Below are 25512 nucleotides of genomic sequence, written 5' to 3' on the forward strand. Positions count from 1 at the left end.
AGGTACTGCATTTCATAATGACTGTTCTGAAGACTGTGCATTATATGCTTCCCTTTAATTTCTTCTACGTTTTTACGTTATTGATGTCTTGATTGCCTGATTGCTTCGGCATCAATTTATGTTCACGTCGTCTGTAAGGAACTGCATTTCCCATAAGCACTTGCAGGAAATAGCACCGGTGTGCTCTGCTCAGTCCAATTATAAGGTGTTGGATTTGTTTGTGTCAAACAGTATGAAGGTCTATCATGAAATGTCTGCAGCTTAAGTGTGAGTCAAGTTCTTTTTACGCCACATATTGATCCAAATTAGCTAAAGCTACAAATGGTTGTTGTTCTTTGGTAACAGATTCTGTTCCTCAATCACCAGACTTTTAATGTTTGTTTTATTTTTCTGCTGCATTCCATTTGAGCCGAGAAGTCGGAATTTCCAAATTCGTAACTGGAAAACAGCTTTAAGTCGAATTTCTGACCCGGAAAGTCAAACAAACCCCACCAACCCTGACCTTAAAATCCAAGATGGCTGCTCCGCGCATTCACAGTAATAAAAGCTGTAATAATATTTACTTTATCAGCACTTCAGTCTCATTAAATCAGTCACATATACAGGTCTATCCAACTCCTACGTGTGAACATGTTTGTATGTGCAAAATACCACCCTGATGTGTCGTTAACAACTGCTAATGCTAATAATAGCTAACGTGGCTGCAGCAAACCTCAACGTTTTCTGACATGTTGTACTTTGGTTTGACGTGATTCCCAGCAGCATGAATTGCACCTGGAGTGCATCTTAGGTGATACATATACTAATAGAAGTGCAAACAAATTCTTAGAATAGCCCGTTAGCGCTGATGATACCTGATACCTCAGGGCGTTAAAGTCATAAAGACGAAGGAGATTCTGCTTATTAGATCTCTATTCTTGACGTTTGTGCGGCTGGTGCTGTACCTTCGTTATTATACACCTGTCCTGAGGGAGCTTTATGTACTTGTGTGCATATAGCAAACTGACTCGAGCGCACACAGAACCCGTCCTCAAATGAGGCCACATTAAGACCAGACAACACTTGAGGGGACCGGGGACTGAGAGCAATTTACTTTAATATCATTCCTCTGTAATGAATTCAAAAACAGCTGCTCCGAAATTGAGGAAGTTTTCAAAAAATAAGAGCCTTGATGATTTGAAACTGAATCACCAATTTAGGGTGTGAGAAAGCAATCGCTGTAGGTCACATGACGCGACTTCTCTCCCTTATTTGGAAATGATTTACTCGAACAAAAAAATGTGATAAGAAAAGTGTTTCTACACAGCTGGTAGTTTGCTGTTCAGGATGTACAACGCGTGATTTACGGGGCGGTTTTTAGCACCTGTCGTTAGGGAAATAAGCAGAATCATATTAGCTGTGTGTCCCTCCACTCTGACTTTGCCCTGGGACTTGATGACTGCTGTCACTGCGCCTGACAAACCGGGCGCCGCTGCAACAAATCAGTCTCCTCCCAATCCCAGTCGATATAATGAGACCAGACCTGCAGGCAGCTGGAGGCCTGTGTGTACTGGTGTTTATGTTTGTGTGTGTGTGTTGCTGGTTGCGCAGAAGGATGGGGGAGGAGAGAATGCTCAAGAGATTAGAGATTTATTGATTACCCTTTTCAGAGTCTCTTCCTCCCCCTCCCCCGTCCTCTCCCTGTCTTCCCGGGTCTTCTCCGTTCTCAAGCAGTGTATTTATAGAGGGTTTTGTTGAGGGCAGTGTTTTCAATGTGCTGCAGACTTTCAGTGACCCGTGGTCTCTCAAAGCATCATTCCAGAGTGCACCAAACATCGGCGTAATGGAGGGAGAGCGTGAAGGCAATAAGCTCTATAGTGTCTTGTATACCACTCTTCCTCCTCCTCTTCCTCCTCCTCCTCCTCCTCTTTTAGTCTTTAGAAATACGCCATCATGTCTCGTGCTGCTGCACTTTGAACAGAGTTAAAATGTAAATGCAGGATGCACCCTGCCTTCACAGTTCTGATGGGCATGAACAGAAAAGTGCACATAGATTGTGTTGGTACTTCGCAGTTTGATGATGACTGTGTTTAGAATATGAATGAACGCAGGGACGGACACAGGGGGAGGTATTGGTTGAGACTCTGGAAGTTGAGGGCTGCAACTTAAGACTTTGTTGATAACTCATTAATATGTCCATTATTATTTGGATTAATCGATTAGTAATCGGATGAAAAAAACAGGTTATGTCTTGTGAGAAGAAAATATAAAATGATATTTACAACTTTTCTCATTTTACTTATTCTTAACGGTCCGTTTTTTATTTTACCTGAATATTTGAGCACATTCTGTCTTTGAATTGTCATTGTAAATGTGTTACCTTTTTTAAAAAAGTGCTCTATTATCGTTGTTGTTGTTATTGTTATTATTGTATTTGATCAGGTATTGGTCAGTTTACAGTTTCAGTTGAGAAGATTTAAAGGATTAACTGTCTCTGAATGAATTATTCAAGGAACTCCGCGCAGCGTTGCGGAATAGACCGTTTCAACGGAATTGCTAGGCAACAGTTTGGGTCCGTGTTTACTTCCTGTCAACTGATGGTCTTCACATACACATGGGGCACATTTTAAATGTCAACGTTTATAACTATGTAATAGTCCATTACTACAGTGTCTCTCCGACCTGATTCGATCTTATTGGCGTCTGCTTAACCCTTTACAGGTTAAACTTATAAACAAACGTGACGGACGGACGTGCCTTCCGTAGGGTTTTTCTTTTCTGTTTGTGATGGAGTGGGAAGATGACGGCGGGAGGATTTTCAACACAGGGGAGGCTACACGGCAATATTTCTCTGCTTCCGCTTGTGTGAGAGCTGCTGGAATGAGATTTTATCATAGAACATCAAAACACCAGAGGGGGCCTATATTTCTTTTATCACACTGCAGCTTCCTACCCGATCGGGAAGATATTAAGTATCCGAGTACAGATGTATTTTTTTGCAATTCTGTGTCGAGCACAGATAGATAATTTAGCTCAGATGCTTTGCGCCCCAGCAGAGCAGCCGAGGTTAAAAAAAAATCGATGTAGTTACTAGAAAATGGCGGCGTGACTTCACAGTGAGATGCAGGTATATTCCTCTCTGCCCATGACTAATGTGTTGCTGTGGGTTCTGGATGGGCGACAGACACCTGCAGTGTTCTTGAATTTACTGAGCTTCCTCCTGTGTGGATTCAGTAATGAGTGTCTTAACGTAGTTTCAGGGTTGAGATTTCATTTGGATGATGAGCACAATCTAATCCCACACACACACACACACACACACACACACACACACACACACACACACACACACACACACACACACACACTCGCAGCACCTTGGGAATAAGCAGCAGCACAGTTTGACCCGTTGGGTTAAATACATTTTGATTTACATACTGGGGAGAAATTTAAGTGGATTCTTTTTTCAGGAGGCTCATAAATCAGAGGGGCCCAGCAGTAGCCCTTGTAAATTCTGATGTAATTTAATTTTTTTACTTTTGTCGCACTCTTTCGGGGTGTCGATGGGAGCCACATCTAAGTACCTGACGTGGGAGTGTAAAATGCGCTAAATGGAAAGAGAAAAGTGGGAGCTGGGAAGAGGGACGCGAGGGATTAGAGGGACTTTAAATCTGATTGCTCCACGACAGCAAGATCACAAGATCTTTGCTGCACAAGTTACCAATTCTACTAAGTGACTACGTTTACATGCACACTCACATTCCACTATGGCTCATATAAACATTGTGTTCCGAATTGTCTCTTATTCCGAGTGGAACATTTTCAGACTAAGACGTGTGATGTACCGATAATATTCAGGTTTTAGGAGCATTCTTTGGATGTATACAGCAGACCAGCGCTGTGTGTTGTACACAAACAAAAAAGACAATATTTTAGTAGTGAAGAAGAGATGCATGCTCACAAGAAAAGCTCCCATATCTGGTCAGAAGGAGAAGCACAGCTACTCTGTTAATACCTTTATTTAAACGTTATGAAGGACTTGGATATCAACAGGTTTTTGGATAGTCACAAATATCTCAACGACGACCTTTTAGCGAAGGCGGTTGAAGGAATGAAAGAGGGAGACAAGCCCACCACTGTGGGAAAAAAGAACAAAACATATTTCGAGGCAAAATGGCACATGCGGTTCCCGCCATTTCACTTTTCCATATTTATATTTTTGTGATAAAGAACATGTTGGGGTATCGACCCGTCAAACACAGCCGAGGATGGCGTCGACGTGGGATTCACTTGCTCGGTGATGAGGATGCAGCACGGGGTCGTTGTACGTTATTTGGAATATGCACGGCTGCATGTAAGCGAGAATATTACGTGGAATATTCATTTTCATTAGCCATGTAAGAAGCTTATAAGGAATGTTGTCTTTTTAGGAATAAGGGGCAAAGACCGTAAACGTAGTCAATGTAACTCCCTGCTCTTCTTATCCAACATCCTCCCGTCAGTCCGCTGACCGGACCAGACCGCCTGGTCAAGACTCCTTTCCCCCTCCTTAGTGGAGAAGAACTGATTTCCAGGCTGAGCGGAGGCTGTCAGGCTTTAATGGTGAAAAGTAGGTCAGCGTGAGAGTGCCAAGCTGCGTCCTTCTCCGCAGGTATGGAGCGGCTAATACCGAGCATCGAGCGCTAACTCCGAGGTAACTCTGTCTGTCTGAGAGCTCGTCAGGCTTCATGAGATGCTGAAGTCTCAGTCGGGCGGATGCTAAGATGCCAGAGGCAGGTTTTAGAAATTCCACTCCAACACTACACTGGAGTGTGTATATGTGTGTGTGTGTGTGTGTTGGAAGGAAGCCAGATTCAGAAGAGAATAGCTGCAAAACAGTTCCAGCATCCAGTTGTGGAACACTGTTTGTACTTGGGTATGATTTAGAAGTACTTTATTTAATAAGTATATCTCATAGAAAGAAAAGAGGAGAAGAAGAGACCTTCACATTCAAATCAGCGGGCTGACTTCAGTATAAACTAAACAGAGTTGTGGACCAGCACCAACTCTGCACATGATCAGATGTGTTTGTTGGATGAAGCATTGAGGGGCTGATGGATTAGTCAAACCAGCATACTGTCAGAGGAATATTCAGATATTCAGCACCCACATCAGGTAAAACCCACAGTGGCATTTAGGACAGCGCCAGATGCCACCCTTAAAACATGATGCATGCTAAAGCCTTTTGGGGTTTTTGGTGCCTAGAACGATTCGTCATGTTTCAGATGAAAGAACAAAATAAAACTCAAAACGTGTGGATTGTTTTTGTACTTGCGCTGTGTGATAATGACTGTTAGAGTATGAATGAATGGGAACGCAGGGACAGACAAAGGGACGGGTATTGGTTGAGGTTCGCCTGTTTGTATGAAGCTTAGTGCTGCAACTATTTTGATAATTAATCTGCTGATTATTATTTATAGAATAAAATGCGGAGTTATTTTAAAACTAAAGTAAGAATAAAATATAAAATATACTGTATGTACTAATCTTCTCCTTTTAATTATTCTTCATGGTCTGCTTTTTATTTTACTTAAATATTTTAGCATCTATTGTCTTTTTATGGTCTATTTGCCTTTGTTTAAATATGTTGCTTTATCTTGTAAAGCAATTTGAGCTTTGAAAAGTACTCTTTTCAGTCAAAAAATAATATTAAATGTGTCGCAGAACTTTGTTTTTTCTCCTTCCCACTCCCAACAAATCACTTCACAACCTTCAGATTTATCTGATGAACCTTTTTTAGGGCCCAACCCTCCACCACCTAACTGTACGAGTTAAAAATAGCTCCACGGTTACCCGCCACAACATCAGTATTAATAACCCAGTAATGTTACACCGAAGTACTTTTACTTTGATACTTTAAGTACGTTTTGCTTATAACAGTTCTGTATTTTTACTAAAGTAGGATTTTGAATGCAGTCGAGTTTTACATGAATGTATTCACGCTTTAATTTAAGTAAAATGACCTGAATTCTTCTTCAACCAATAAATGTATGTAAATGTTAATGTGGATGGATTAGCCACATTTCTTTATTCACACTCACTCACTCCGCTGTTTGCTTGAAATCAGTGAATAAATATTGACGACTCTGACGAGCTGCACAAACAAAGCCTGCGATATTATTCTGAACGGTCGGCTTTCATGGTGACTTTGTAGTTTCCCGCCTTCTTCTTAGTGTGAAGGAAATAAATCAGGGAGCTTTTGTTAAGTGGGGTTATTGTTCAGGTGTCGGATTGAGCGGTGTTTTCTAAAGAGTCGGCAGACTGTAGCGCTGTTTGAATTAACAAGCCCTCTCTGACTTACCCTAAGTGCTTGTTGATACGGTCGCTGCATCTCATTTAAATCCTCATTTCTTCAACTTCTGTTTGGTCAAGAAAGAAATCCAAGACTCAGCTGAATGATTGAAAAAAATACTGCTTGTTGATGAAACACTGAAATCTTTGGGGACACTTTTTCATACTTGTGCCAATATGAGAACTGAGTTTGATGCTGGTAGCAATATTACCCTCTTTTTGACCCGACCCTGAGAAATATTGGTGAGAACACTTTTTATTTAACCAAAGAAACCAACTGTGCCTGAACGTAATAAGAACATTCACTTAACTGGCTCCCACCCTCCAGTTCCCTCTCAGGTAAACACTGTTAGTTCTGTCAGCACTGTTGCTGTCGTTTGTGCTGTTTGCACCTCAGCCGTCGCCATGTTGAGAGCAGTTGAGAGGCAACATAAATGCTACCACTCTCATTTATAGCATCTTTAAATCAAGAACCATCTGATCCAACAACAAGTAAACAAATCTGAGCTCACATTTGATGCTATCTGTTAGTACTTGACAGGTTTTTTGACAGTTTTCGATGCTCAGTTTTGTAGTTACATAACATTTAGCTTTTTATTTCACAGAAAGTCTCTGAAACTCAATAAGCAGCAATCGGAGTTAAAGTTTGGATTTTAAAAAAGTCTTTATTTATTACTCAGTAAGAGGTTAACGGTCAAACGGAGGCCGTGCGGCTGTGGCTCGGCAAATAGAGTGTGTCATCCTGTAAGGTTTTAACCCCTGGTTGCTGCTGTCCGCATGTCAAAGTGTCCTTGAGTAAGACACTGAACCGTAAGTTGCTCGCTGAGTGCTTTTCAGCAGCTCAATGCTCCTAAATGTTTAGCGTGTGTTTCATGTGCCGCTATATGACGAATGTATTCAAGTTTTTGAAACTCAGCTAATCTGCTGTCAGGATTGTGTAAGTGTGCGTCACCACAATTACATTTTGCTTCAAATGTTGCTAAACTTCGATTGTTGCGTGGAAGGACGTGACATCACAACAACTGAACCCAGTTTCAAACCAGTGAGAAAAGCAACAACAACAACAAAAATGCAGAAATCTTTTAAGTGAAATGAACCAAAACTGCCCCAACTTTAACAAATAAATGTGTCTTTATGTAGGATCTAGTCACTTAAGATACCGATTGAAAGAATAGGCATTAGGGTCCTTTAAGGATCGAACAACTGTCAAACAACTGCACAGTCAAGCACAAATATTTAATATTCAGAGAACTAACAAAAATACTATGAAGTGAGGCAGTGAGCTATGTTTACTCCTCTGAAAGATCAAGACTTCAAAAAGGAAACATAAAGATCACAGTTTGACAGTTGTGAAAGAGCTGTGGGCAAATATTCACCCCAGATACTTGTTCAATTAATTATTAAAGCACATAAAAGCCAGCGATACTTAATGCCTTTTGTTGTGCTAATAGAAAATGAACAGGCTTTTGTTCTTGTACGGCACTTTGTAGGACTTTTGGCCCCGTCAGCTTCATCGTTATCTTTGCTGAAATGCCATTACACACACACGCACACACACACGCACGCACGCACGCACGCACGCACGCACGCACGCACGCACGCACGCACGCACGCACGCACGCACGCACGCACGCGCACACACACACACACACACACACACACACACACACACACACACACACACACACAACTGGGAACTACCCAGCTAATGTTTAAAAAATAAATACAGCAGGGACTGGAAAACATCATTTCACAGTGTCCCTCTGTAAAACGAATCATGAAGAAATTGATTTTCACGGAGACTTTTGCTGTAACTCTTAACGGATTATGAAGAACGGTTTTATTGTTTTGGAGCTTTTCTACATGCTTGTAATTCATGCTGTTCATTTGTCGTTAAATAATTAATTTACGGCAACTTCACTGAACTCCTTTATCATATATATTACATAATACTTCCTGTTTTCAACCCACTTACCGGGGAGCTTATTGCATCAGTATAATATTAGTGCAGAGGCTGTTTGGTTGTATAACACTGTATCGTCCTGACTTTTTATTTCATTTTATCACACCAAGTCTGCAATTGAAAGAAGATCAGATTTGTTTGTTGGATGAAGCATTGAGGGGCTGACATGGATTAGTCAAACTTGCATACTGTCAGAGGAATATTCAAATATTCTGCACACACCCACATCAGGCAAAAACCCACAGTAAGTGCGGCATTTAAGACAGCGCCAGATGCCACCCTTAAAACATGATGCATCTTAAATGTGTGCCTCTATCTCCTGGGGGATTAAACATAGCTGTGACCTGCCAACAGACTCCTTCACATAATATCACAGTTCATAGTTACTGGCAACAGAAATCAGAGTCGGGAAAGTTTTTGAGCAGTTCTCTGAGACGGTGCGACAAGGTTACCAGAAGAACAACAAGCAGTAAATCAGTGTATCGCCAAGCAGTAAAACAGTGTATCGCCGCACAGCTGTAGTTAAAGTGTGTCCGGATGCACCCATAAACACATCCAGCAGTGATGTGATGGTGTAGTGACCACCCCTTGGAGAACACTAATACATCACTGCAGCAGGGTGAGAAGTACACTACAGGAGGTCAGCAAGAGCAGCAAAAACAGGGCCGTGAGCTTCCTTTCAAACTGACAAAAACAACCTCCTTAAAGGTTGTCTGTATGACATTCAGAGCATTAATATAGCGGCAAACAAAGATTAGCTATGTAAAGATATAGAGGATTAATGTCTACCTGAGCAGAGAATGAAGTCGCCCTTCCTCTGCGCAACGAATCCTCAGACAAAGGTTCATATAATATCTAATGAAAAGGTTACTCCTCATTTGTTGTCAAAGAAGATCAAATAAGAGATTTGCGTGATGAGATTTGTGCGTCCTTTAAATTGCTTGACAAATCTCTTCATATGATTAGTTGATTCATTTTTTATACTTTAAAAAAGTGTGACACACACTCCAAAGCCTTTGAATTGCAAATTGTTTGGAGAGTGACAAGATTATGGATGAGTTGTAACAGGTTTATGTAAATCTCACCAAACACCAAAGAGTTTTTTTCAAATGCAGAATTAAGTTTGAGTGTCTGAGGTTTACAAAGCAACTTCAACTTCTTCCTTGATGTTTGTCAAATGTTCAGAACTGGTTTATACTTTCATGTCATCTTCAGCTGATTTAAAACAGCATTTTTTTTTGCCTTTCCATCAATGATGGAAACATAATAGTGTACCTCCAGATGAAAGAGGCATGGATGCATTTCACTGGTCCATTATTGACTCTTTGATTTCAGGCTCAGTCATGTGAGACCATTTTCGTCACATGATGCATTATTCCTGCAAGCAGAAGGAGGTTTTTGCTGTTTTCTCTTCTCACTACTTGTAAAAAGCTACTTTATCAAAATGAACAGATGTGGGGAAAATTGGGCGTAGCATTAGCCCTAAATTAATTCAAATGAAAAATGGATGGGGGGGGGGGGGTGTAGTTTTGAATTAGTTGAAATGAATTAATTTGTCTTTTCAAATGGGCTGCTGGTGTGAAACTTGCTTGGTGTTAATTACCTCCCATAGATTTAGGAAGCAAGTCATGCACTGACAAAATATGGAATGTTTTCAATTACCAATTTCATTTTGATAACATATGTTCAGCCACATTTGCTTAAAGATGTTATTTTGTCTTGATTTAATTAGCAGCATATTTTGATGGTGACATTTATCTAATGTGCTTCTAGCTGCATGGGTTTGTGCTGAAGTGTCTCTCTGCACTTTAGGTCTGAATAAAACCAAAGAATAATGAGCTGGAGGGAAGTTTGGTGTTTCCGCTCTCCATAGCAACAAGTGGTAGGATGTCGAGCATCTTCAAATTCCCAATCCGAAAGCAGCAAACAGCCTAAAAGGTTTCCTGGCTCACAAACAAAAAAATCTAATTTGCAAAATGCATGATTTGGGCTTATTAAGTTTTTAATTTTCTGTTTGGAATAAGAGGATTGAACGTTGTGAGCACTCAGGGCTCAGAGTTCATCACAGAGTGCTCAATGTTATATGTAATAAATATCAATAGCATCATTGGGCAAAATTCCATAATAACCAAGAAAAACACCAGAATTTGAAAATTCAACCCGTAATCTTGTCTTAAGCCCCTCCCACCAGACGAGCCCACCCAGGTGCACAAGTTGCATACAATAACCTGCACGAGTACTTGTGAGTACAATAACCTGCACGATGGTCATTCATAACATGATCCATCCATCTATTATCTTAAGTTTATCGGGTCGCGAGGCCAGCGGGCTAAGGAGGGTATTTCAGACATCCCTCTCCCCTGCAACTTTTTCCAGCTCTTCCTTGGGATCCCAGAGCGCCCTGAAAACCTCTAAAGAGAGGCGTTAATGAAGCTTCCTGATCAGCTGGCCGCTTTTGACGGAAGGAGCAGTGTCTCTACTCCGGATGTCTGAGCTTCAAACCCTATCTCTAAGGCTGAGCCCAGACAAGACTCATTTCAGCCACTTGTATCCGCAATCTCATTCTTTCGGTCGCTACCTAAAGCTGGTGAACAAAACCCTAAGATACTTCGAGAACTCCTTCTCTTGGGGCAGTGACTTACTCCCAACCCGAAGGTTTGCAATCCCCCATTTTGCTGCAGAGAACCATGGCCTCAGACTTGGAGGTACTGACTCTCATCCCGACCGCTTCACACTCTGCTGCGAACCACCCCAGTGTGTGCTGAAGGTCACGTTCTGAAGGAGCCAACAGCATCACATCATCTGCAAAGAGCAGAGAAGTAATTCAGGGGTCCCCTAATTGGACACTCTTCTCCCTCCGGCTGCGCCTTGAAATCCTGTCCATGAAACCGGATCGCTGACCGGGGACAACCCTGACGGAGACCAACACCATCCTTCATACAGCACCCTGGATGTGCATGTGAATCTGCATTTGTAGAACAGCCAATAGGTACGCTCCTTTATCTGAAATGAGATCGGCCAGAGGCCCCCGTCGTGGGCTAGATATTCTAAAACCTAAAAAAACGAGCCAAGAGCAGGTGCAGCAGTATAGTGTTCTCTCAGACCACTTGAATTACAATATGCTGAAAGGTCATTATGATGCCAAAAGGATACCTACCAAAGAGTTACAGGCTCTAAAGCAGCTCTCACACAGCAACATTTTAAACTCCTCCATGGGGGTGATCATGACAATCACGGATGGTATTTGCCTTGCTGAGCAAATGCCTTTCAAAGATGTCTGCCAGCTGAGCCTGCTGCTCTAGTTATGTTTCCATCACAAGTACCTTGAAAAATCTCTCAAATCTGTTTTTATTGAACATTGTCTCGTTACAAAAGTCAGTAAAGTCAATAAGACATCAGTTTCTGTCCACAATGTTTATTAACCATGGTACTATATGCATGGACGTCAATGGCAAGCCAGTGACAGCAGTGTCCAGAGTCATTATGTTTTCGACTGTCCGCCCGTACTTCTTATGTAGTGAACGCAATATCTCAGGAATGCCGGGAGGTAATATATTCATATTTGGCACAAACATCCACCTCGACTCAATGATGAATTGGTTTGATTTTCTGTGACCTCGTGTCTGTCCCATTCTTTGGGTTTGGGAACATCTTGAGAACATTTCACAACAATTTACTTGCTCTTGAGATTGAATTGATAAGAGTCATAGAGTCACCTCAATAAACAAACATTTGGCCATAACTCAATAATTAAAATGCCACTGATGACAATTTTCCACAAATGTCTACGAGGATAAAATGATGAAGTGACAGACATGGATGTTGGCAGTGGCATTCTATTTGAGACATATAATAAGGTCATGTCTATCCTCTGCTTCCAACAGAAGCCTAAGAATCCTGCTGACTATGGCAGTCATCTGTATATAAAACCCGACTTCACAAAGGAGGGAGTGCACGGCCCTGAGGAGAGCTGGTGCATAAAAAGAGTATCATAGATGACGTACAATTTACTCTCCAACACTTCAACCTGTTAGCAAGATAAATCTGCTGTCCAGCCAGCTAAGTTTATATTTCACTTGAGTTCAAAGCTTTTCAGCAAACAAATGTGGTTGGATTGTGCTAAAGGCTGATACAAACAACAACAAAAAGAAATCAATAAGCAGAGCCGTGCATCTGCTTTTACACCATCCACATTACTGGTGTCTTCATTACTTATCATGTGAAGGCCTATCTGCTGCAGCAATCATAGAAAAAGTTCTTTCTTTTCTTCTTACCGTCAGTCATTAAGACCATCCTTCATGCTTACTCTCTTTACTTTCACTCCCTCTCTGTTTGATCCTGGTTCCAACTCAATCATCCGCCGACTGGAGGTGTTCACTCTTTCAGTTACCGACCAGATTTTGCCACAAATTGATGTGAAATTGTCACAATTTTCAGGTCGATGCAACCGTCCTCCACACCCTTCACCTCCAATCTTCATCACAACCAGTCATCAAAGTTGGCCTTCCAGCAGTGCTGCGCAACATCTATTCACTCTATTCAATGTAAAGGCATCCACATAACACACTCTCAACAAGTGATGTAGTATAAAATGCGAGTGGGACTTGTTATGGTGGGCTGGGGGTGGACACACAGGAGACCGGTGCCCCAAAGTGTTGTTTCTTTTACGCTAGTGACGTTTTTCCGTACTTATGTTACGTTGTTTACTTATGTAATTTACTCACTTGACGTAGATATTTTAACCAAGCCCAACCATGATGTTTTTCCCAAACCTAACCACGGCCGTTTGGCGTATTAATGACACATGAAAATACACAAATGCGTATTAATGACACACGGACATGTCGTGCTATTTATACGCCTTCCCATGCGTTCAGGTTGGATAATCCACAGATTTTTCTACTGAAATATTTTATTCTGAAGGTACACAGTGGAAAAAGATCTGTGCCGTAGGGACACAGTTTTCCATGGTGCTGCAGTTTTTTGAAATGTTTTTCATTGCTGTGAGAACCACAAATTATATTCCATCTGCCTCCATTGACTTTGGATGACAGCACAAGTCTCAATGGCAGAAATCTCAAAACCTCAAACTACATTCAAAATGATCTGCATGGTTGGATACCAGAATAGAGTGGGAATTCTTTGTGTGTGTGTGTGTGTGTGTGTGTGTGTGTGTGTGTGTGTGTGTGTGTGTGTGTGTAATTTAGCTGAGATGACTCTATAGATGATATAATCTGATTAGGATTAAATATTTTTTTACAGTAAATTTGCAAACTCAATCCAGGTATTAGCTTATTGCACTTATTGTAATCGTATTAGTTCGTTGCACTTATTGTATGTTTGTTTCTGTACTGTACGTTTGCCCTGGTTTATGCAATTAATTAATTAATTACATCACAGTCATTTAGCAGATGCTTTTATCCAAAGTGACTTACAATTGAGATTCTATCACACCGTAGGCAGCTACGGGAGCAATTGTTGGGGTTAAATGCCTTGCTCAAGGACACATCGACATGCGACTAGTGGAGCCGGGGATCGAAACGCCGATCCTCTGATTGAAGGGCGGCCCTGCTCTCCACCTAGCCACAGTCGTGGCAATCAGGGACAGAGCCAGGATTTTATAAACACTGAGGTCAAGTTCCCTCAAAGACCCCAAAAAGTATAAAATACTCCACCTCAGTAAACTGCTCATTTATTATTCTTTCCTGCATTGTTATTTTTTCGTACATGAAGGTCTAAATCCTCTCCACACTTCCAGAAATAATAATCTAGTAGGAAACTGTTGAATTATTTATTTAGAGTTTTAAACATATTAAGGATATAAAAACGGTGGAATGAACCAAAGAAATATGGACCATGTGTTTGGTTTGTTTCACTATATAATGTAACTATGCCTAGGCTGCTAAAACCACCAACACACAGCAAATGACCTCACTGTCCTCAATGATGACTTTAATCTTTCCTAAATCATAACCAAGCAGTTCCTAAATGTAACCCGACTTCGATAAAGTAGGCAGATCAGAAAGTACACGAGTCTATTTGAAACATTCAGCCTTTGAGAACGTGTGGTTTCTACCAGGAATTATTCAGAGCTTGCTTTGGACGCTGTGATCTGTCCTGATGGTGGAGGTTTTAAAAATAAAAAAATAATCAATCAGTTTGCTTCAGCGACAATCTGCAGCCACATGGAAGAGAGTTTGAAGTTGGAAGCCCAGTCTTGTTCTCAGAAGTAGCTCAGTTCTGACACCCGGCGAGCGAGTGTCTGGGTGTGGATAGAACTAAAATGTCAGATGTAAACATTTACCAAATGAAACATGTCGACCCTCAGAGAGGATACAGGAAGGCCTCGGGCTACACAGTCTGACAGAAGGTGTTCACTTTTCAGATTTTATAAAAATTTTAACTTTTATTGCCTTTCTCAGTTCAGAATATTGAAGTTTAATTTTATGCCTCATCAGGCAAATCAGTGTAAAGTTCCATTCAGTTCAATATTATATATTAAAATCAAATGAATCAGTGTGAAGTGAAAGAGTTGCTCCTTGTGCTGAATCCAGTGAATATCAAACCATCAAACCAGCCCAATCAAACCCAAACCAGCTCCAAATGGATTTTGTTTCGGTTCTCAAGCTGCCGGTAAACGTGTTTGAGCTCCTGAAGCTCACGCCAGCCATCCCATAAAAAGGATTTCAGGAAAGCAGGAGACAGTTGAGGAGACAGTCAAAAACGACAGCGTCGGTTATTCAGTAAATTAGGGCTGTCCTTGTCAAAGAAATTCTTAGTCGACACTCAAACGATTTTGTCGATTAATCGTTTTAATTGACAGATCTGTAAAACTGAGTTTCTTCACAAAGAATCACACAAAAGCACCACTTTAAATAATCACCAGAGATTACAGCGACCAGACGTCACTCAATGATACCTAAACTAAAACAATGCAAGTCTAAATTTGAATTAATCACTAATTTATCTGTATGTCATTGAATCAATCAATCAATGTGTTATTGTCATGGCTGTTGCTATGACGCTTGCAGCTCTTTCTGACAGAACCAGTCAGTACGCTAACGGTTTGCTGTCATGTGGAATAGAAAGTCTTTTCTAAAGAGCTCGAGGGGGCTTACAACTCCCTTCATAAAGTCCTCAGCAATGAAAACACTGCATTCTGCACACGCTGCAAGGGAACATTTTGGGCGGCTCACGGTGGAAATGCCAATATAAAAGATCATATTAAGCGATAGCAATATACAATAGCACGCCTATGGTGTGTGCATAACCACACACTCAAGGGTTCTGGTTTGAGGGTTTGAAAATACACTTCAATCATTCAGCACAAAGAAAACATAAAGAAACGTGACAAAGCCCTGTAGGAATTGTGACTGTTGTCCATTAGGATTAAAGAAGTAAACAGTGTGATGTTGTTGAGCAGCTACAGTCTGCAGATGGAGGAGGACAGCAGTGTCGGATGAGTCAACAAAACGTTGGATTTTGACTTAACTTAATCTTTCACTTGAATGTGATGTTCTGATAAGGAATGGTGCATTTTCAGTAAAGGACTTTGGCTTTACAATACATACGTTCATGAGATCACCTTAATCACCTGATTAATGTTGTAATGTTTCTTTTTTCTCTTAGTGTTGGAATTATAAACAGGAAAAAAAGCACAATCGTCATTACTAGATATTATTATCTTGATATATTTATATCTTTAAGCCCTTATCTTTACAGGCAGCTGTGACTCAGAAGAAAGAGCAGGTTTAATCACAAGGTTTTCTGTAAACTCATGTCTCATATTCATGGATTACTTTATTGCCGTTGTACAAACCCTGTAAATTAAGAAGTCAAGTATTAAGAGCATTACAAAGAAACAAAGGTTGAATATCTTGTAAACTATATGATTTGGCTGCAAAATATTTGATCAAATGTAGATTTTTAAGACCTGTTTCTAAAGCATCTAAAAACTAATTGTCCTTCTTTGTATAATCCCCACATGTGTAAATATTGCTTTCATCAGTGAACTATTTGTGACGGTCACATGTGAAAAGCTACACTACAGCAACCATAAACTATGCTTAACCCAGCTACAGACCCCCCCCCCCCGCTGCACAGCGCGCCATCGCTTGTTTATGCAAAGTTTATTAATACTGAACGCGTCCTGAGTCCATTATGCACCACAATCTGTCCTTCCCGAGGTTCGGAGCAATACTAATATTAAAAAACAACCTCATCACCCTTTTTGAAAATCTAATAAAACTACTTTGAAAAAAAACCCATCACCAGGCTACAACCATGAGAGCGGACCAGATCTCACTCTTTTGGGGGGAAAACTGAATACATGATTCACACATCAAAGTTACACATTCGGAATAATACATGAAGCTTGGGAATTCAAACTTACTTTTCTCGCTGTCGTACCCATGAACTAATCCTTGGCCCCGAGAGCTTCACGTTTTTTATTCATGTATGAAGAAGAATTCAGATTAGGAGCTTAATCATACTAACATTATTACACTATATTAATATGTATTCCTGACCCATGCTCTAGACGGGGCTCATGACTGTAGCGAGATCAGAGCATTGGTAGTCCACCTGTGTTGCACATCGCGAGCCCAGGAGTCGAGTACATCTATCGCACATGTATATTTTATTCAAAGCATTCAGGGGGGCTTCCTTTCATTGCCATATCAAACTCCTATCAATGTGGGTGTCTCTACGCCAACTTTTTGTGATGTTTCTGATGCACTAAAAGGCAGTTTTGCTGTCAGTTATTTATTGAAGCTATACGTTCTCTGACTGGGCCTCGTTTTAATCAGCAGCCAGAGGCTCTGCACCAAACTCACAGGCCTGCTGTGAGAAGAGGAGGCAGTCCAGATGGCGGTATCAATTGAAACACTGCAAATCTGTGGGACTGTAAACATTTAAACTGCTGTTTTTTGGGGGGGGGGGGGGGGGGGGGGGGGGGGTGCTAATCAAGACCAGCTGTGATCGTATTGAAAGTAAAACTCCCCGTAAAAAGCTGCATTGAAGGAACTTCAATACAAACAAGACCACTTTTTGGAAACTGTGATGATTAGAAGTTGCTCGAATTTAGTCCTGAGCGTAGAAATAGAATAGGAGGAGAACGGCCATGTGACTGTTTTCTTCCTGAAATAGCGGCTGGTTGCCTGGAAAATAATCCTTGAAACAGTCCCGCTGTCAGTCATTTAGATTTTTGACAATAACAAGATTTAGAGGTGCTGGTGGGCGGATTTCGTCACCTTTTGTTACGACAGAGTCAGGCTTGCTGTCTTTATGCTAAGCTAAGCTAACTTGCTGCTGGGTGTAGCTCAAAGAAATAGAATAGGAGTTGAGCGGAAAATGATCAGTTTCCCGTCGTCTATTGACTAGTAAAAGAAAATGCTGATTGTTGTTAGTTTTTATGGTGAAAACACACGTCGTGGTTGGCTAGTTAGCTAGTAAGCTTGTCCTTCTCTGAGGTGGAGGGACGGTGAGACCCAGCGCTGCTGCTATATAGCACTAAAGTCGATCAGTAATGGTCAACGCGACAGCGACAGCCCAACAATCATCTCTTCCCAACATTGTCCTGTCTGAATAAAGTGTTAAGTAACCACAGCACAGTATGTCTAATTTGACAACAAGCCTTGAAGACCAGCTGCTCTAACACAACAAAACATAAAAAATGATCTTCATCGGCCGATATGGATCGGAAATGAGAGGCAATTGGTATCGGTTCCAAAAAAGCGTGATCAGGAATAAAAGTTATATTTGCTCTCTTTTTTATTTTGTGCTAATCCGATCCATGACTTAAATCGGTGATCCAATCTGAACCGTGAGTTTATGATCCGTTGCACCCCTATTAAATAGATGGATGAAGCCAGCAATGAATTGATAGCAAAGTTATATCAATTCTACATACACAAGTACAGTATATCGGTACAACAAAAGAAAAGGTTTCCGGTTGATGACTTCTTGCAGATTTTAAGGAGGCACATCTGTAGATATTCCTCATGTTGTTGTATCTGACCTCAAAATGTTCACCAGCATCAATTCCCAGCGTTCCCTTTCCTTGATCCCTCGCCAATCTTCATTACAGAGCACACTCTGGAGCGTAATAAGGGCGCATTGTGACCCAAAGACGCTTCATCTGCACGCCGCTGAAACCTCCCGGCCGAGTTAGACAGTGAACAGAAACCTGCCTCAGTGAATGGAGCCCCACCGCATGAGAGCTTTTTTTTTATTTTCGCCTTGCCCTACTTCCAGAGCTCATTAAATGAGATCTTGTGTTCAGGCTGGAAATAGAAAGAATAGTTGGAGGGGAGAAACAATAAGTGTGTATTTAGCCATGTAAATCTTATTGCCTCTGGGAGATCTGGCAAGTGGCCGTAGTGTGAGTGTGAGTACGACAAGATGCGTCTGATAATCCTTTCATATATTTGTCAGTTTTTCAGTATCATTCTTTGGCTCTGAATGAAAACCTTCAGGATCTGAAGAAAAACAGGATCTTTGGACTCCGAAGACTGCAGAGCAGTCCCAGAGCAGCTGGATTCTTCAAACATTGCTCTGAAATATTAAACACCTAACCTCTTTAGTGAAGGTGATAATTAGCCGAATATCACGACTCAGTGTGATAAAATCATACATTTTTTCATTTTAAACGTTCAATGATGTTAATTAACATAATGAGGAATTGTTGTTAATTCATGCAGTTGATCTTCTTTCACAACTTGTGTCATTTGTCCATTTATACCATGTGAACCAAACCATAGGTGTAAAGGTGATATTATTGGTAAATACCAAGCAGCAAACTCCAGATCTGAAGTGTCTCAAAGCTGCATTCTCTCTAGTGTCCACCAGGGGGCGACTCCTCTGGTTGTATAGAAGTCTATGAGAAAATGACTACCTCTCTCTTGATTTATTACCTCAGTAAACATTGTAAACATGACTTTATGGTCTCAATCTCTAGTTTCAAGTCTTCTTCAATACAGCATGATGTTCATTTAGTAAATTATGGTCCATTTAGAGTCAAACAGACCATAAAGCAGGGGTTGACGGACAAACTGCGGCACTCAACTGTAGTCCACAAACCAATCGGTTTAGCTGTTGCGTAGCAACACTGTCTCCTAGAAACTACATTTGTATACCAGCAAATTTTAAACTTGCTCTCTCTCAAGACATTTTTTATTATCTCAAAATATCCATTACTTCCGCATTATTTTTTAACGTTTTTATGGTTATATTTAGGCACTCGGTCATGGTTCGCTGAAGATGATGTTCCTGGTTTGATACAGATAAAGGTTTGCAGCGACATTAATCACAAAACAAAGTGATTATCAACATTTCACCAAAACCACAATCTTTCCCTAACCTCAACCAAAGTGCTTTTGTTGCCTGGACCTAAAGAGGATTAAGTTAATAATGCCCAAAACGTAGCCAAGTACTGTAGCTGGGGTGGCACTTTTGTTACTAATGCAAATACTATTTCAAGTTCATAAAGTTGTCCACTTTTTGTAGGGTAAAATATGGAGTTTGTCTTAAAATATATCACTTTTACTGGCGCCAGAAATCTCTCTACTAGTGTGGTGGTTGAATCTTTCTGGGTGCTTTCACACCTCACTCGTGTGGTTCAGCTCAAACTCTGCTGTTTGCTTTTTGGTGTGAATCTTAAGCATGTTTGAATGAATATGCTTATTGAGTGAAGTCTAAAGAAAGCAATGTTCAAAAGAGATCTGTTAGAACAACCTATATACCCCTATATAATTATGCAAGATCATTTGATAAAAAAGCCAACGTGTTAGCACACGAGAGCAGAGAGTTCCCCTCATAGATGGAAAAGATAAAAGAGAAATTCCTCATTAAAAAGGCAAGTGAGAAAGAAGCGACCACACAGCAGCCATCCCCCCTATGACATCACAGTAAGAGAAGCCCTGCTTTCTAACCACTTATCGTTATTCATCATATATGAGGTCCAGTTGCAATCAGGAGTAATCATGCTCATGAACCAGAGCAGCCACATGAATACATTCGGTGCACCAATGTGCTACATGCCATGCTTTAAGTCACCGCTATGACATGTTAATTAGTGAGCTTTAGAAGTGCTCGTGGGCAGATCTTGTTTTTGTTGCAAACAGCCAGGCTAGCCGTCTCCCCATGTTTCCAGTCTTTATGCAAAGCTAAGCTACTTGGCAGCTGGTTCTAGACTTAAATTCAAGCAAATGAGCATATTTTGCCAAATGTCGAGCTCCTCCTTTAAACTGGGTTGTTTGGAGGCTGAGGTTGTTTTGAACGGCTACCTCTGTTCATCCAAGTGTTGCTGCTTTTCTTGAGTTCTTTTGGTTTTCTCCTCCTCAAACTTTCTTGTAAAAAAAACCCGAAAGCCACAACAATTCTGCAGATATTACGTTTCTGTTTACGATGAGTTTGATTGTGTTGTTGCCTCACTGACCACTTTGCTCTGTGTTTCCTCTGCAGTTGGGAGGATGTGGCATACTGGGAGTGGGAGTCTGGCTCTCAGTGACCCAGGGAAACTTTGCCACCCTATCATCATCCCTTCCCTCCCTGTCGGCGGCCAACTTGCTCATCGCAGTGGGGACCATAATCATGGTGATTGGCTGTTTGGGCTGTGTGGGGGCCGTCAAAGAGAGCCGTCCCCTGCTGCTGACGGTAAGTTATTAACCAGAAAGGTTTTTTTTTATGCTATCGCTGACTTTAGACACAAGGCTGTGTTGATGTGATGATGCCACGTTCTCATATTACATTTAGTTGTTGTTTGCATGGCAAATAACATCACTAACATTTCATAAAGTAAACGCGCTTTGAGTTTCTGTCCCTCTCTATCACTAATTTACATACGCTGGTGATTCAGCCTGTATTTACTGTGAACAGCTGCTGTCTGAGTGAGCTTCACTGTGGAAAAGTCTTTCATTATACATTTGATGTTTGTATTTTCTTTTCATGCCACTTTCTACTTCTACTCCACTACAAGTAGTACTTTTTACTGCAGTACAATTATCTTACAGCTCGTACAGCCTGAATAATTAGTTGTCTAGCTGATAAGTTGCCAGAAAATTAATTGGCAACTATTTTGATAATTGTTTAAGTCATTTTTTGTGCAAAAATGACTTAAACATTTTGTGGTTCCAGCCTCTCAAATGTGAGGAGTTACTTTACCTCTTTTGTATTATTTGAATCCATTTACATATAATTGGGAGGTGTCTATCGGGTACTTTTACTTTAAGTACATTTTAGCTGATTGTACTTTTCACACATTTCCATTGCAGGGCTGACCTGTGGATAATAGTACTTAGTATCTGAATCCTTCCTCCACCACTGCTTTAAACACTGGTGTGTTGTGTTTATAAATTTAACTGGGACATTCAGACTTCTGACTCTCAACAGCCACAGAGCTAGCTGCCAAGCTGTCTGAAAATGATGTGATGTGACGCCAAGTTGTTTATCTATCTAGAGGAAGACACTCTGTCCTTTCAGACATCAAAAGTATGAGAGGAACCACCTTTGAACAAGCTTAAATAGAACAGACACAGGAAGAGTTTTCCTCTGTGGTTGATTGGCAAACCAAGAGAATTAACATTGTTTAGCTGCAGCTGTTTCAATCCATAGAAACTAATGGTGTAAAATATTCCCCTTCAGCTTGTTAAGACAGTGTTGTATGTAAATAATGGTGTAAAGGCTGCGAATCATTAAAGATGACACACAACACAAGAGGTTACTTGACTGCAAACAATTGATGGATTATGATACATTGAAGCAATATACCCTCCACAACATAAACAACGTGTTCATGTTCATACAACAGTGGCTCTCCCAAAATATTTATACAGCACTACTTTACAAAATGGTATTTGTTATATTGCTGCACTATAGTATACATGATGTTATACTATTACATTTGACCGTGTACTCTATCCATATGTGAGACCGTTTTAAACATCATATACGTTAATATATCAATATAAGGGTTTCCATATTTATGCAGACAAACACTAGTGATCATTATCAATATTATGAATCATTTACATCATTGACATTTACTGCTCTTATTAGTCACACCACTGTCACCTTTGTCTTGTAATTGTGTCTGTATTACTCTTGCATAGTTTCTATTTTTGACTTTTATTCTAGTTCTAGAGTTCTCTTATCTGCATTTGTTTATGTCCCGGCTGCTGCAACCAACACCATCTCTGTGAATCAATAAATCCTTATCTGATCTCATCTCCTCTTTAAACTACCTCTCCCAGTTATGTTACGTGAATGACACAGCTGACACGCTGCACATTCTGTATCAGTGGCCACATCTGACGGTTTTCATTCATTATGCAACATTTCTGACATTTCCTGTGTGTTATAATTTAGAGACACTGTTTCTCTAATTTAATTAAACATAGGGAAAAAAACCCCAGAAAACACAGCGATGATGACAAGATAATACAAATGATGAAAATGATATTCTGAATATGGAGCTCTGGCTTCACTGAGAGGAAACTCACAGCAGTTGATGGGTCATATGGGGGACTAGCCTGGTCTTCAGGGGCACTGGCCACCGACACGGCTGCTTTTATTTTATCCAGTTTAATGTCTAGATATATATATTTTTATCGCTTCACTGATCTCAGTAGAACAGCCTCTGTTTGCTTGTTTGTTTGGGGTTTAACAGCTGCTGAAGTCGTGTTGAAGTACAGACAGCACTGAAGTTTACTGCAGGGGTGTCTGACATGAATTTGCCAACGGAAAATATAGCTCTCTCTCTCTCTCTCTCTCTCTCTCTCTCTCTCTCTCTCTCTCTCTCTCTCTCTCTCTCTCTCTCTCTCTCTCTCTCTCTCTCTCTCTCTCTCTCTCTCTCTCTCTCTCTCTCTCTCTCTCTCTCTCTCTCTCTATATATAATATACAGTGTATATATATATATATATATATACACACACACACCTCTATCTTTACATATCTCTCTATCTACATATATATCTCTACATATCTCCATCTACATCTCTTTATTTTAGGTCTATATATATATATATCCTCTCGATGGAGATATTGATGTAGATTGGTATAGATACACTCCCTAATATGCAAATCGAGTCAGCAGGAAGAGCTTGACATGAAATATTGTCCTCTAATCTACACACATTTTGCTCTAATTTCAAACAACGCATCCCTGATGAAGTGTGAATCCCAGATGCTTAAAAGTTTGGTCATTATTTTGACAAACAAGCTCATGTAATCAAGCACTGACGCTGCACAGCATTTATCAGAAAGAATAATTACGTGTGGAAAAAAAATATAAATTATCATTGTAAATAACGGCACAGCTGGGTGAGCAATTATGAGCTCTGTGGGAATGAGTCTTGGTGTCGATCGTTAGCATGATCCATGACATTTTCCCCACAGTGACCAGACTAATTCCTGCGCTGTGTCTATGTAACGAGTGTGCTTTGATGAGTGAGAGAGCAGCTCGTTCTTCATGGAGATTAGAAAAGACTCTTCTCTTCAAATGTCAGGGCCAATTAGCATGCTGATGGCCGTGAGACATTTGAGGACTTAATGTTGCGATTCGTGCTGGCAAAAGTATTATTTCTTTTAGTGAATCTTGTGATTTGTAGCCACAAACATCAGTGCTAATGCTTTTGCAATTCTGTTGTCTGGATTTTCAAAGACACTTTAAATGAATGAAAAACATCCTGTTCCTTGTGTAAGCATCGGTCGTTATTTAGTAATGCAGCAGTTTTTGGACAAAGTTACCGAGAGAAATGTTGGTTTGCAATATTAATGTGGAAACAAGCTCTTAAAAGGCCCTGAAGACCCATTTTCCCGCTTCATACGAAAACACTGTTTTCTGCCAAGTTACAACAATAGAATTGCAAAACGATGCTTTGGACGGAAAAGCGTAGTTAATTTTCTGCAAAGACAATATCAGGTGAGCTTTTCAAAGCCTCGGATAATGTACGTCAACTAAAAAGGCTTGTTTCTGCCACCGACAGGCTCCGATTGTTACTATAAGTGTCTGACAACGTTATGGATCCGATAGAGACATAGAACACCTTTCTTTACCTTTCACTCGGTCTGTTGTTGTGTCATGTGACATGTTGCCTGAAGACAATGATGGAAACATGAGTGAGTTTTGGCGAGAGGAGTGCGAGTGTTGGAGAACAAAAAGCTTAAATTTGTGTTGTCTAAAAGATTTTCAATGTTTTGGCTGAATATTTAGATGATTTCAACAATGTGGATACGACGCAAGATTTCAGAATGAGACTATTTTGAGTGAACAGACAGACGGGTTTATTTCTCCTGAGGGTTCTTTCCATAATGTTCATCAGGCACATATAATAGCAATCTGAGCCTGTCGGTGGCACAAAACGAGTACTTTAAGTGATCATACATTGGCGTACCAGCTCGTTTAGCGGCTGCTGTCTGCAGCATTCTCCTTCAATACCGGACCAATTTCAAACATTGAGGTCTTCATTAGTCACCTAGACACGAAAACATCAGGAAATAGGGTCCAGGTTGAAAAATATCAAAGTTACCCGTTAAAATGAAAAAGAAAGCAGACATTTCATCATTTAAGTACAATGCAGTCATGACAAACCAAAATTGGGAACAAAATCCAATACCCTGTCCTTTTAAGTTAAAAATAAGAGCCTTTTGAGGACACTGAATTTCTCCAAAGTTCAATTTCAACCAGGGTTATGGGTGATTAAAGTCATGTTTCACACCAGTGAGTTCAGACAGTCAATAGTAGTGCAAGTCAAAGGGTACATGGGAGGTGTGGTGGGTCTGTGACCGAATCTGCCCACAAATTAGTCAGAGAGGTGAGGTAACTGTGCTGGAAAAGGAAGCTCCCTCTTACGTGGGTCTCAGATATAGAACCTGTAAAAAACGATTAGATCCGTATGAAGAGAACGCGGCTATCGCCTCGAGGGCTACTCTCCATAGACACTCAAGGCTGGAAAGATCCCATGAAGGTATTGATTTTGGAGGCTGCTGATGGACTGTGGGCCTGACATGACTGCCTCACCAGTCACCACACAAAGAACCTCTGAAGCTTTTCACACTGCGTGGAAATCACAGCATGGATGAACACAAAGGAATCAATCCCTGTGCCTGGACTTTGATTATAGTTCTCATCCCAAGGCCCTGCTGAGACATCAATCTCTGCTAAACAGGGATATCAGCACTGCTGGCCGAACAAGTCACAACATAAATAAGAGTTGCATACAAGGGCGGCGTCGGCAGTGCAT

At 40.7% G+C, this 25512-nt stretch overlaps 1 protein-coding gene across 3 annotated transcripts in view; it reads left to right on the forward strand.

Annotated features, from left to right (window-relative positions):
* The window catches only part of tspan4a (tetraspanin 4a), a gene marked incomplete at its 5' end in the record, with an annotated part of 116465 nt that overhangs the window by 52162 nt on the left and 38791 nt on the right, over positions 1 to 25512 (forward strand). For all 3 annotated transcript variants that reach the window (XM_079162076.1, XM_079162077.1, XM_079162075.1), the window contains one exon: positions 20735 to 20926. In XM_079162076.1, coding sequence (XP_079018202.1) covers positions 20735 to 20926 — 192 coding nt within the window. The remainder of the gene's footprint in view (positions 1 to 20734; positions 20927 to 25512) is intronic.

The sequence above is a fragment of the Pholis gunnellus genome, assembly GCF_910591455.1.
Source record: "Pholis gunnellus genome assembly, chromosome: 1".
NCBI lineage: Eukaryota > Metazoa > Chordata > Actinopteri > Perciformes > Pholidae > Pholis > Pholis gunnellus.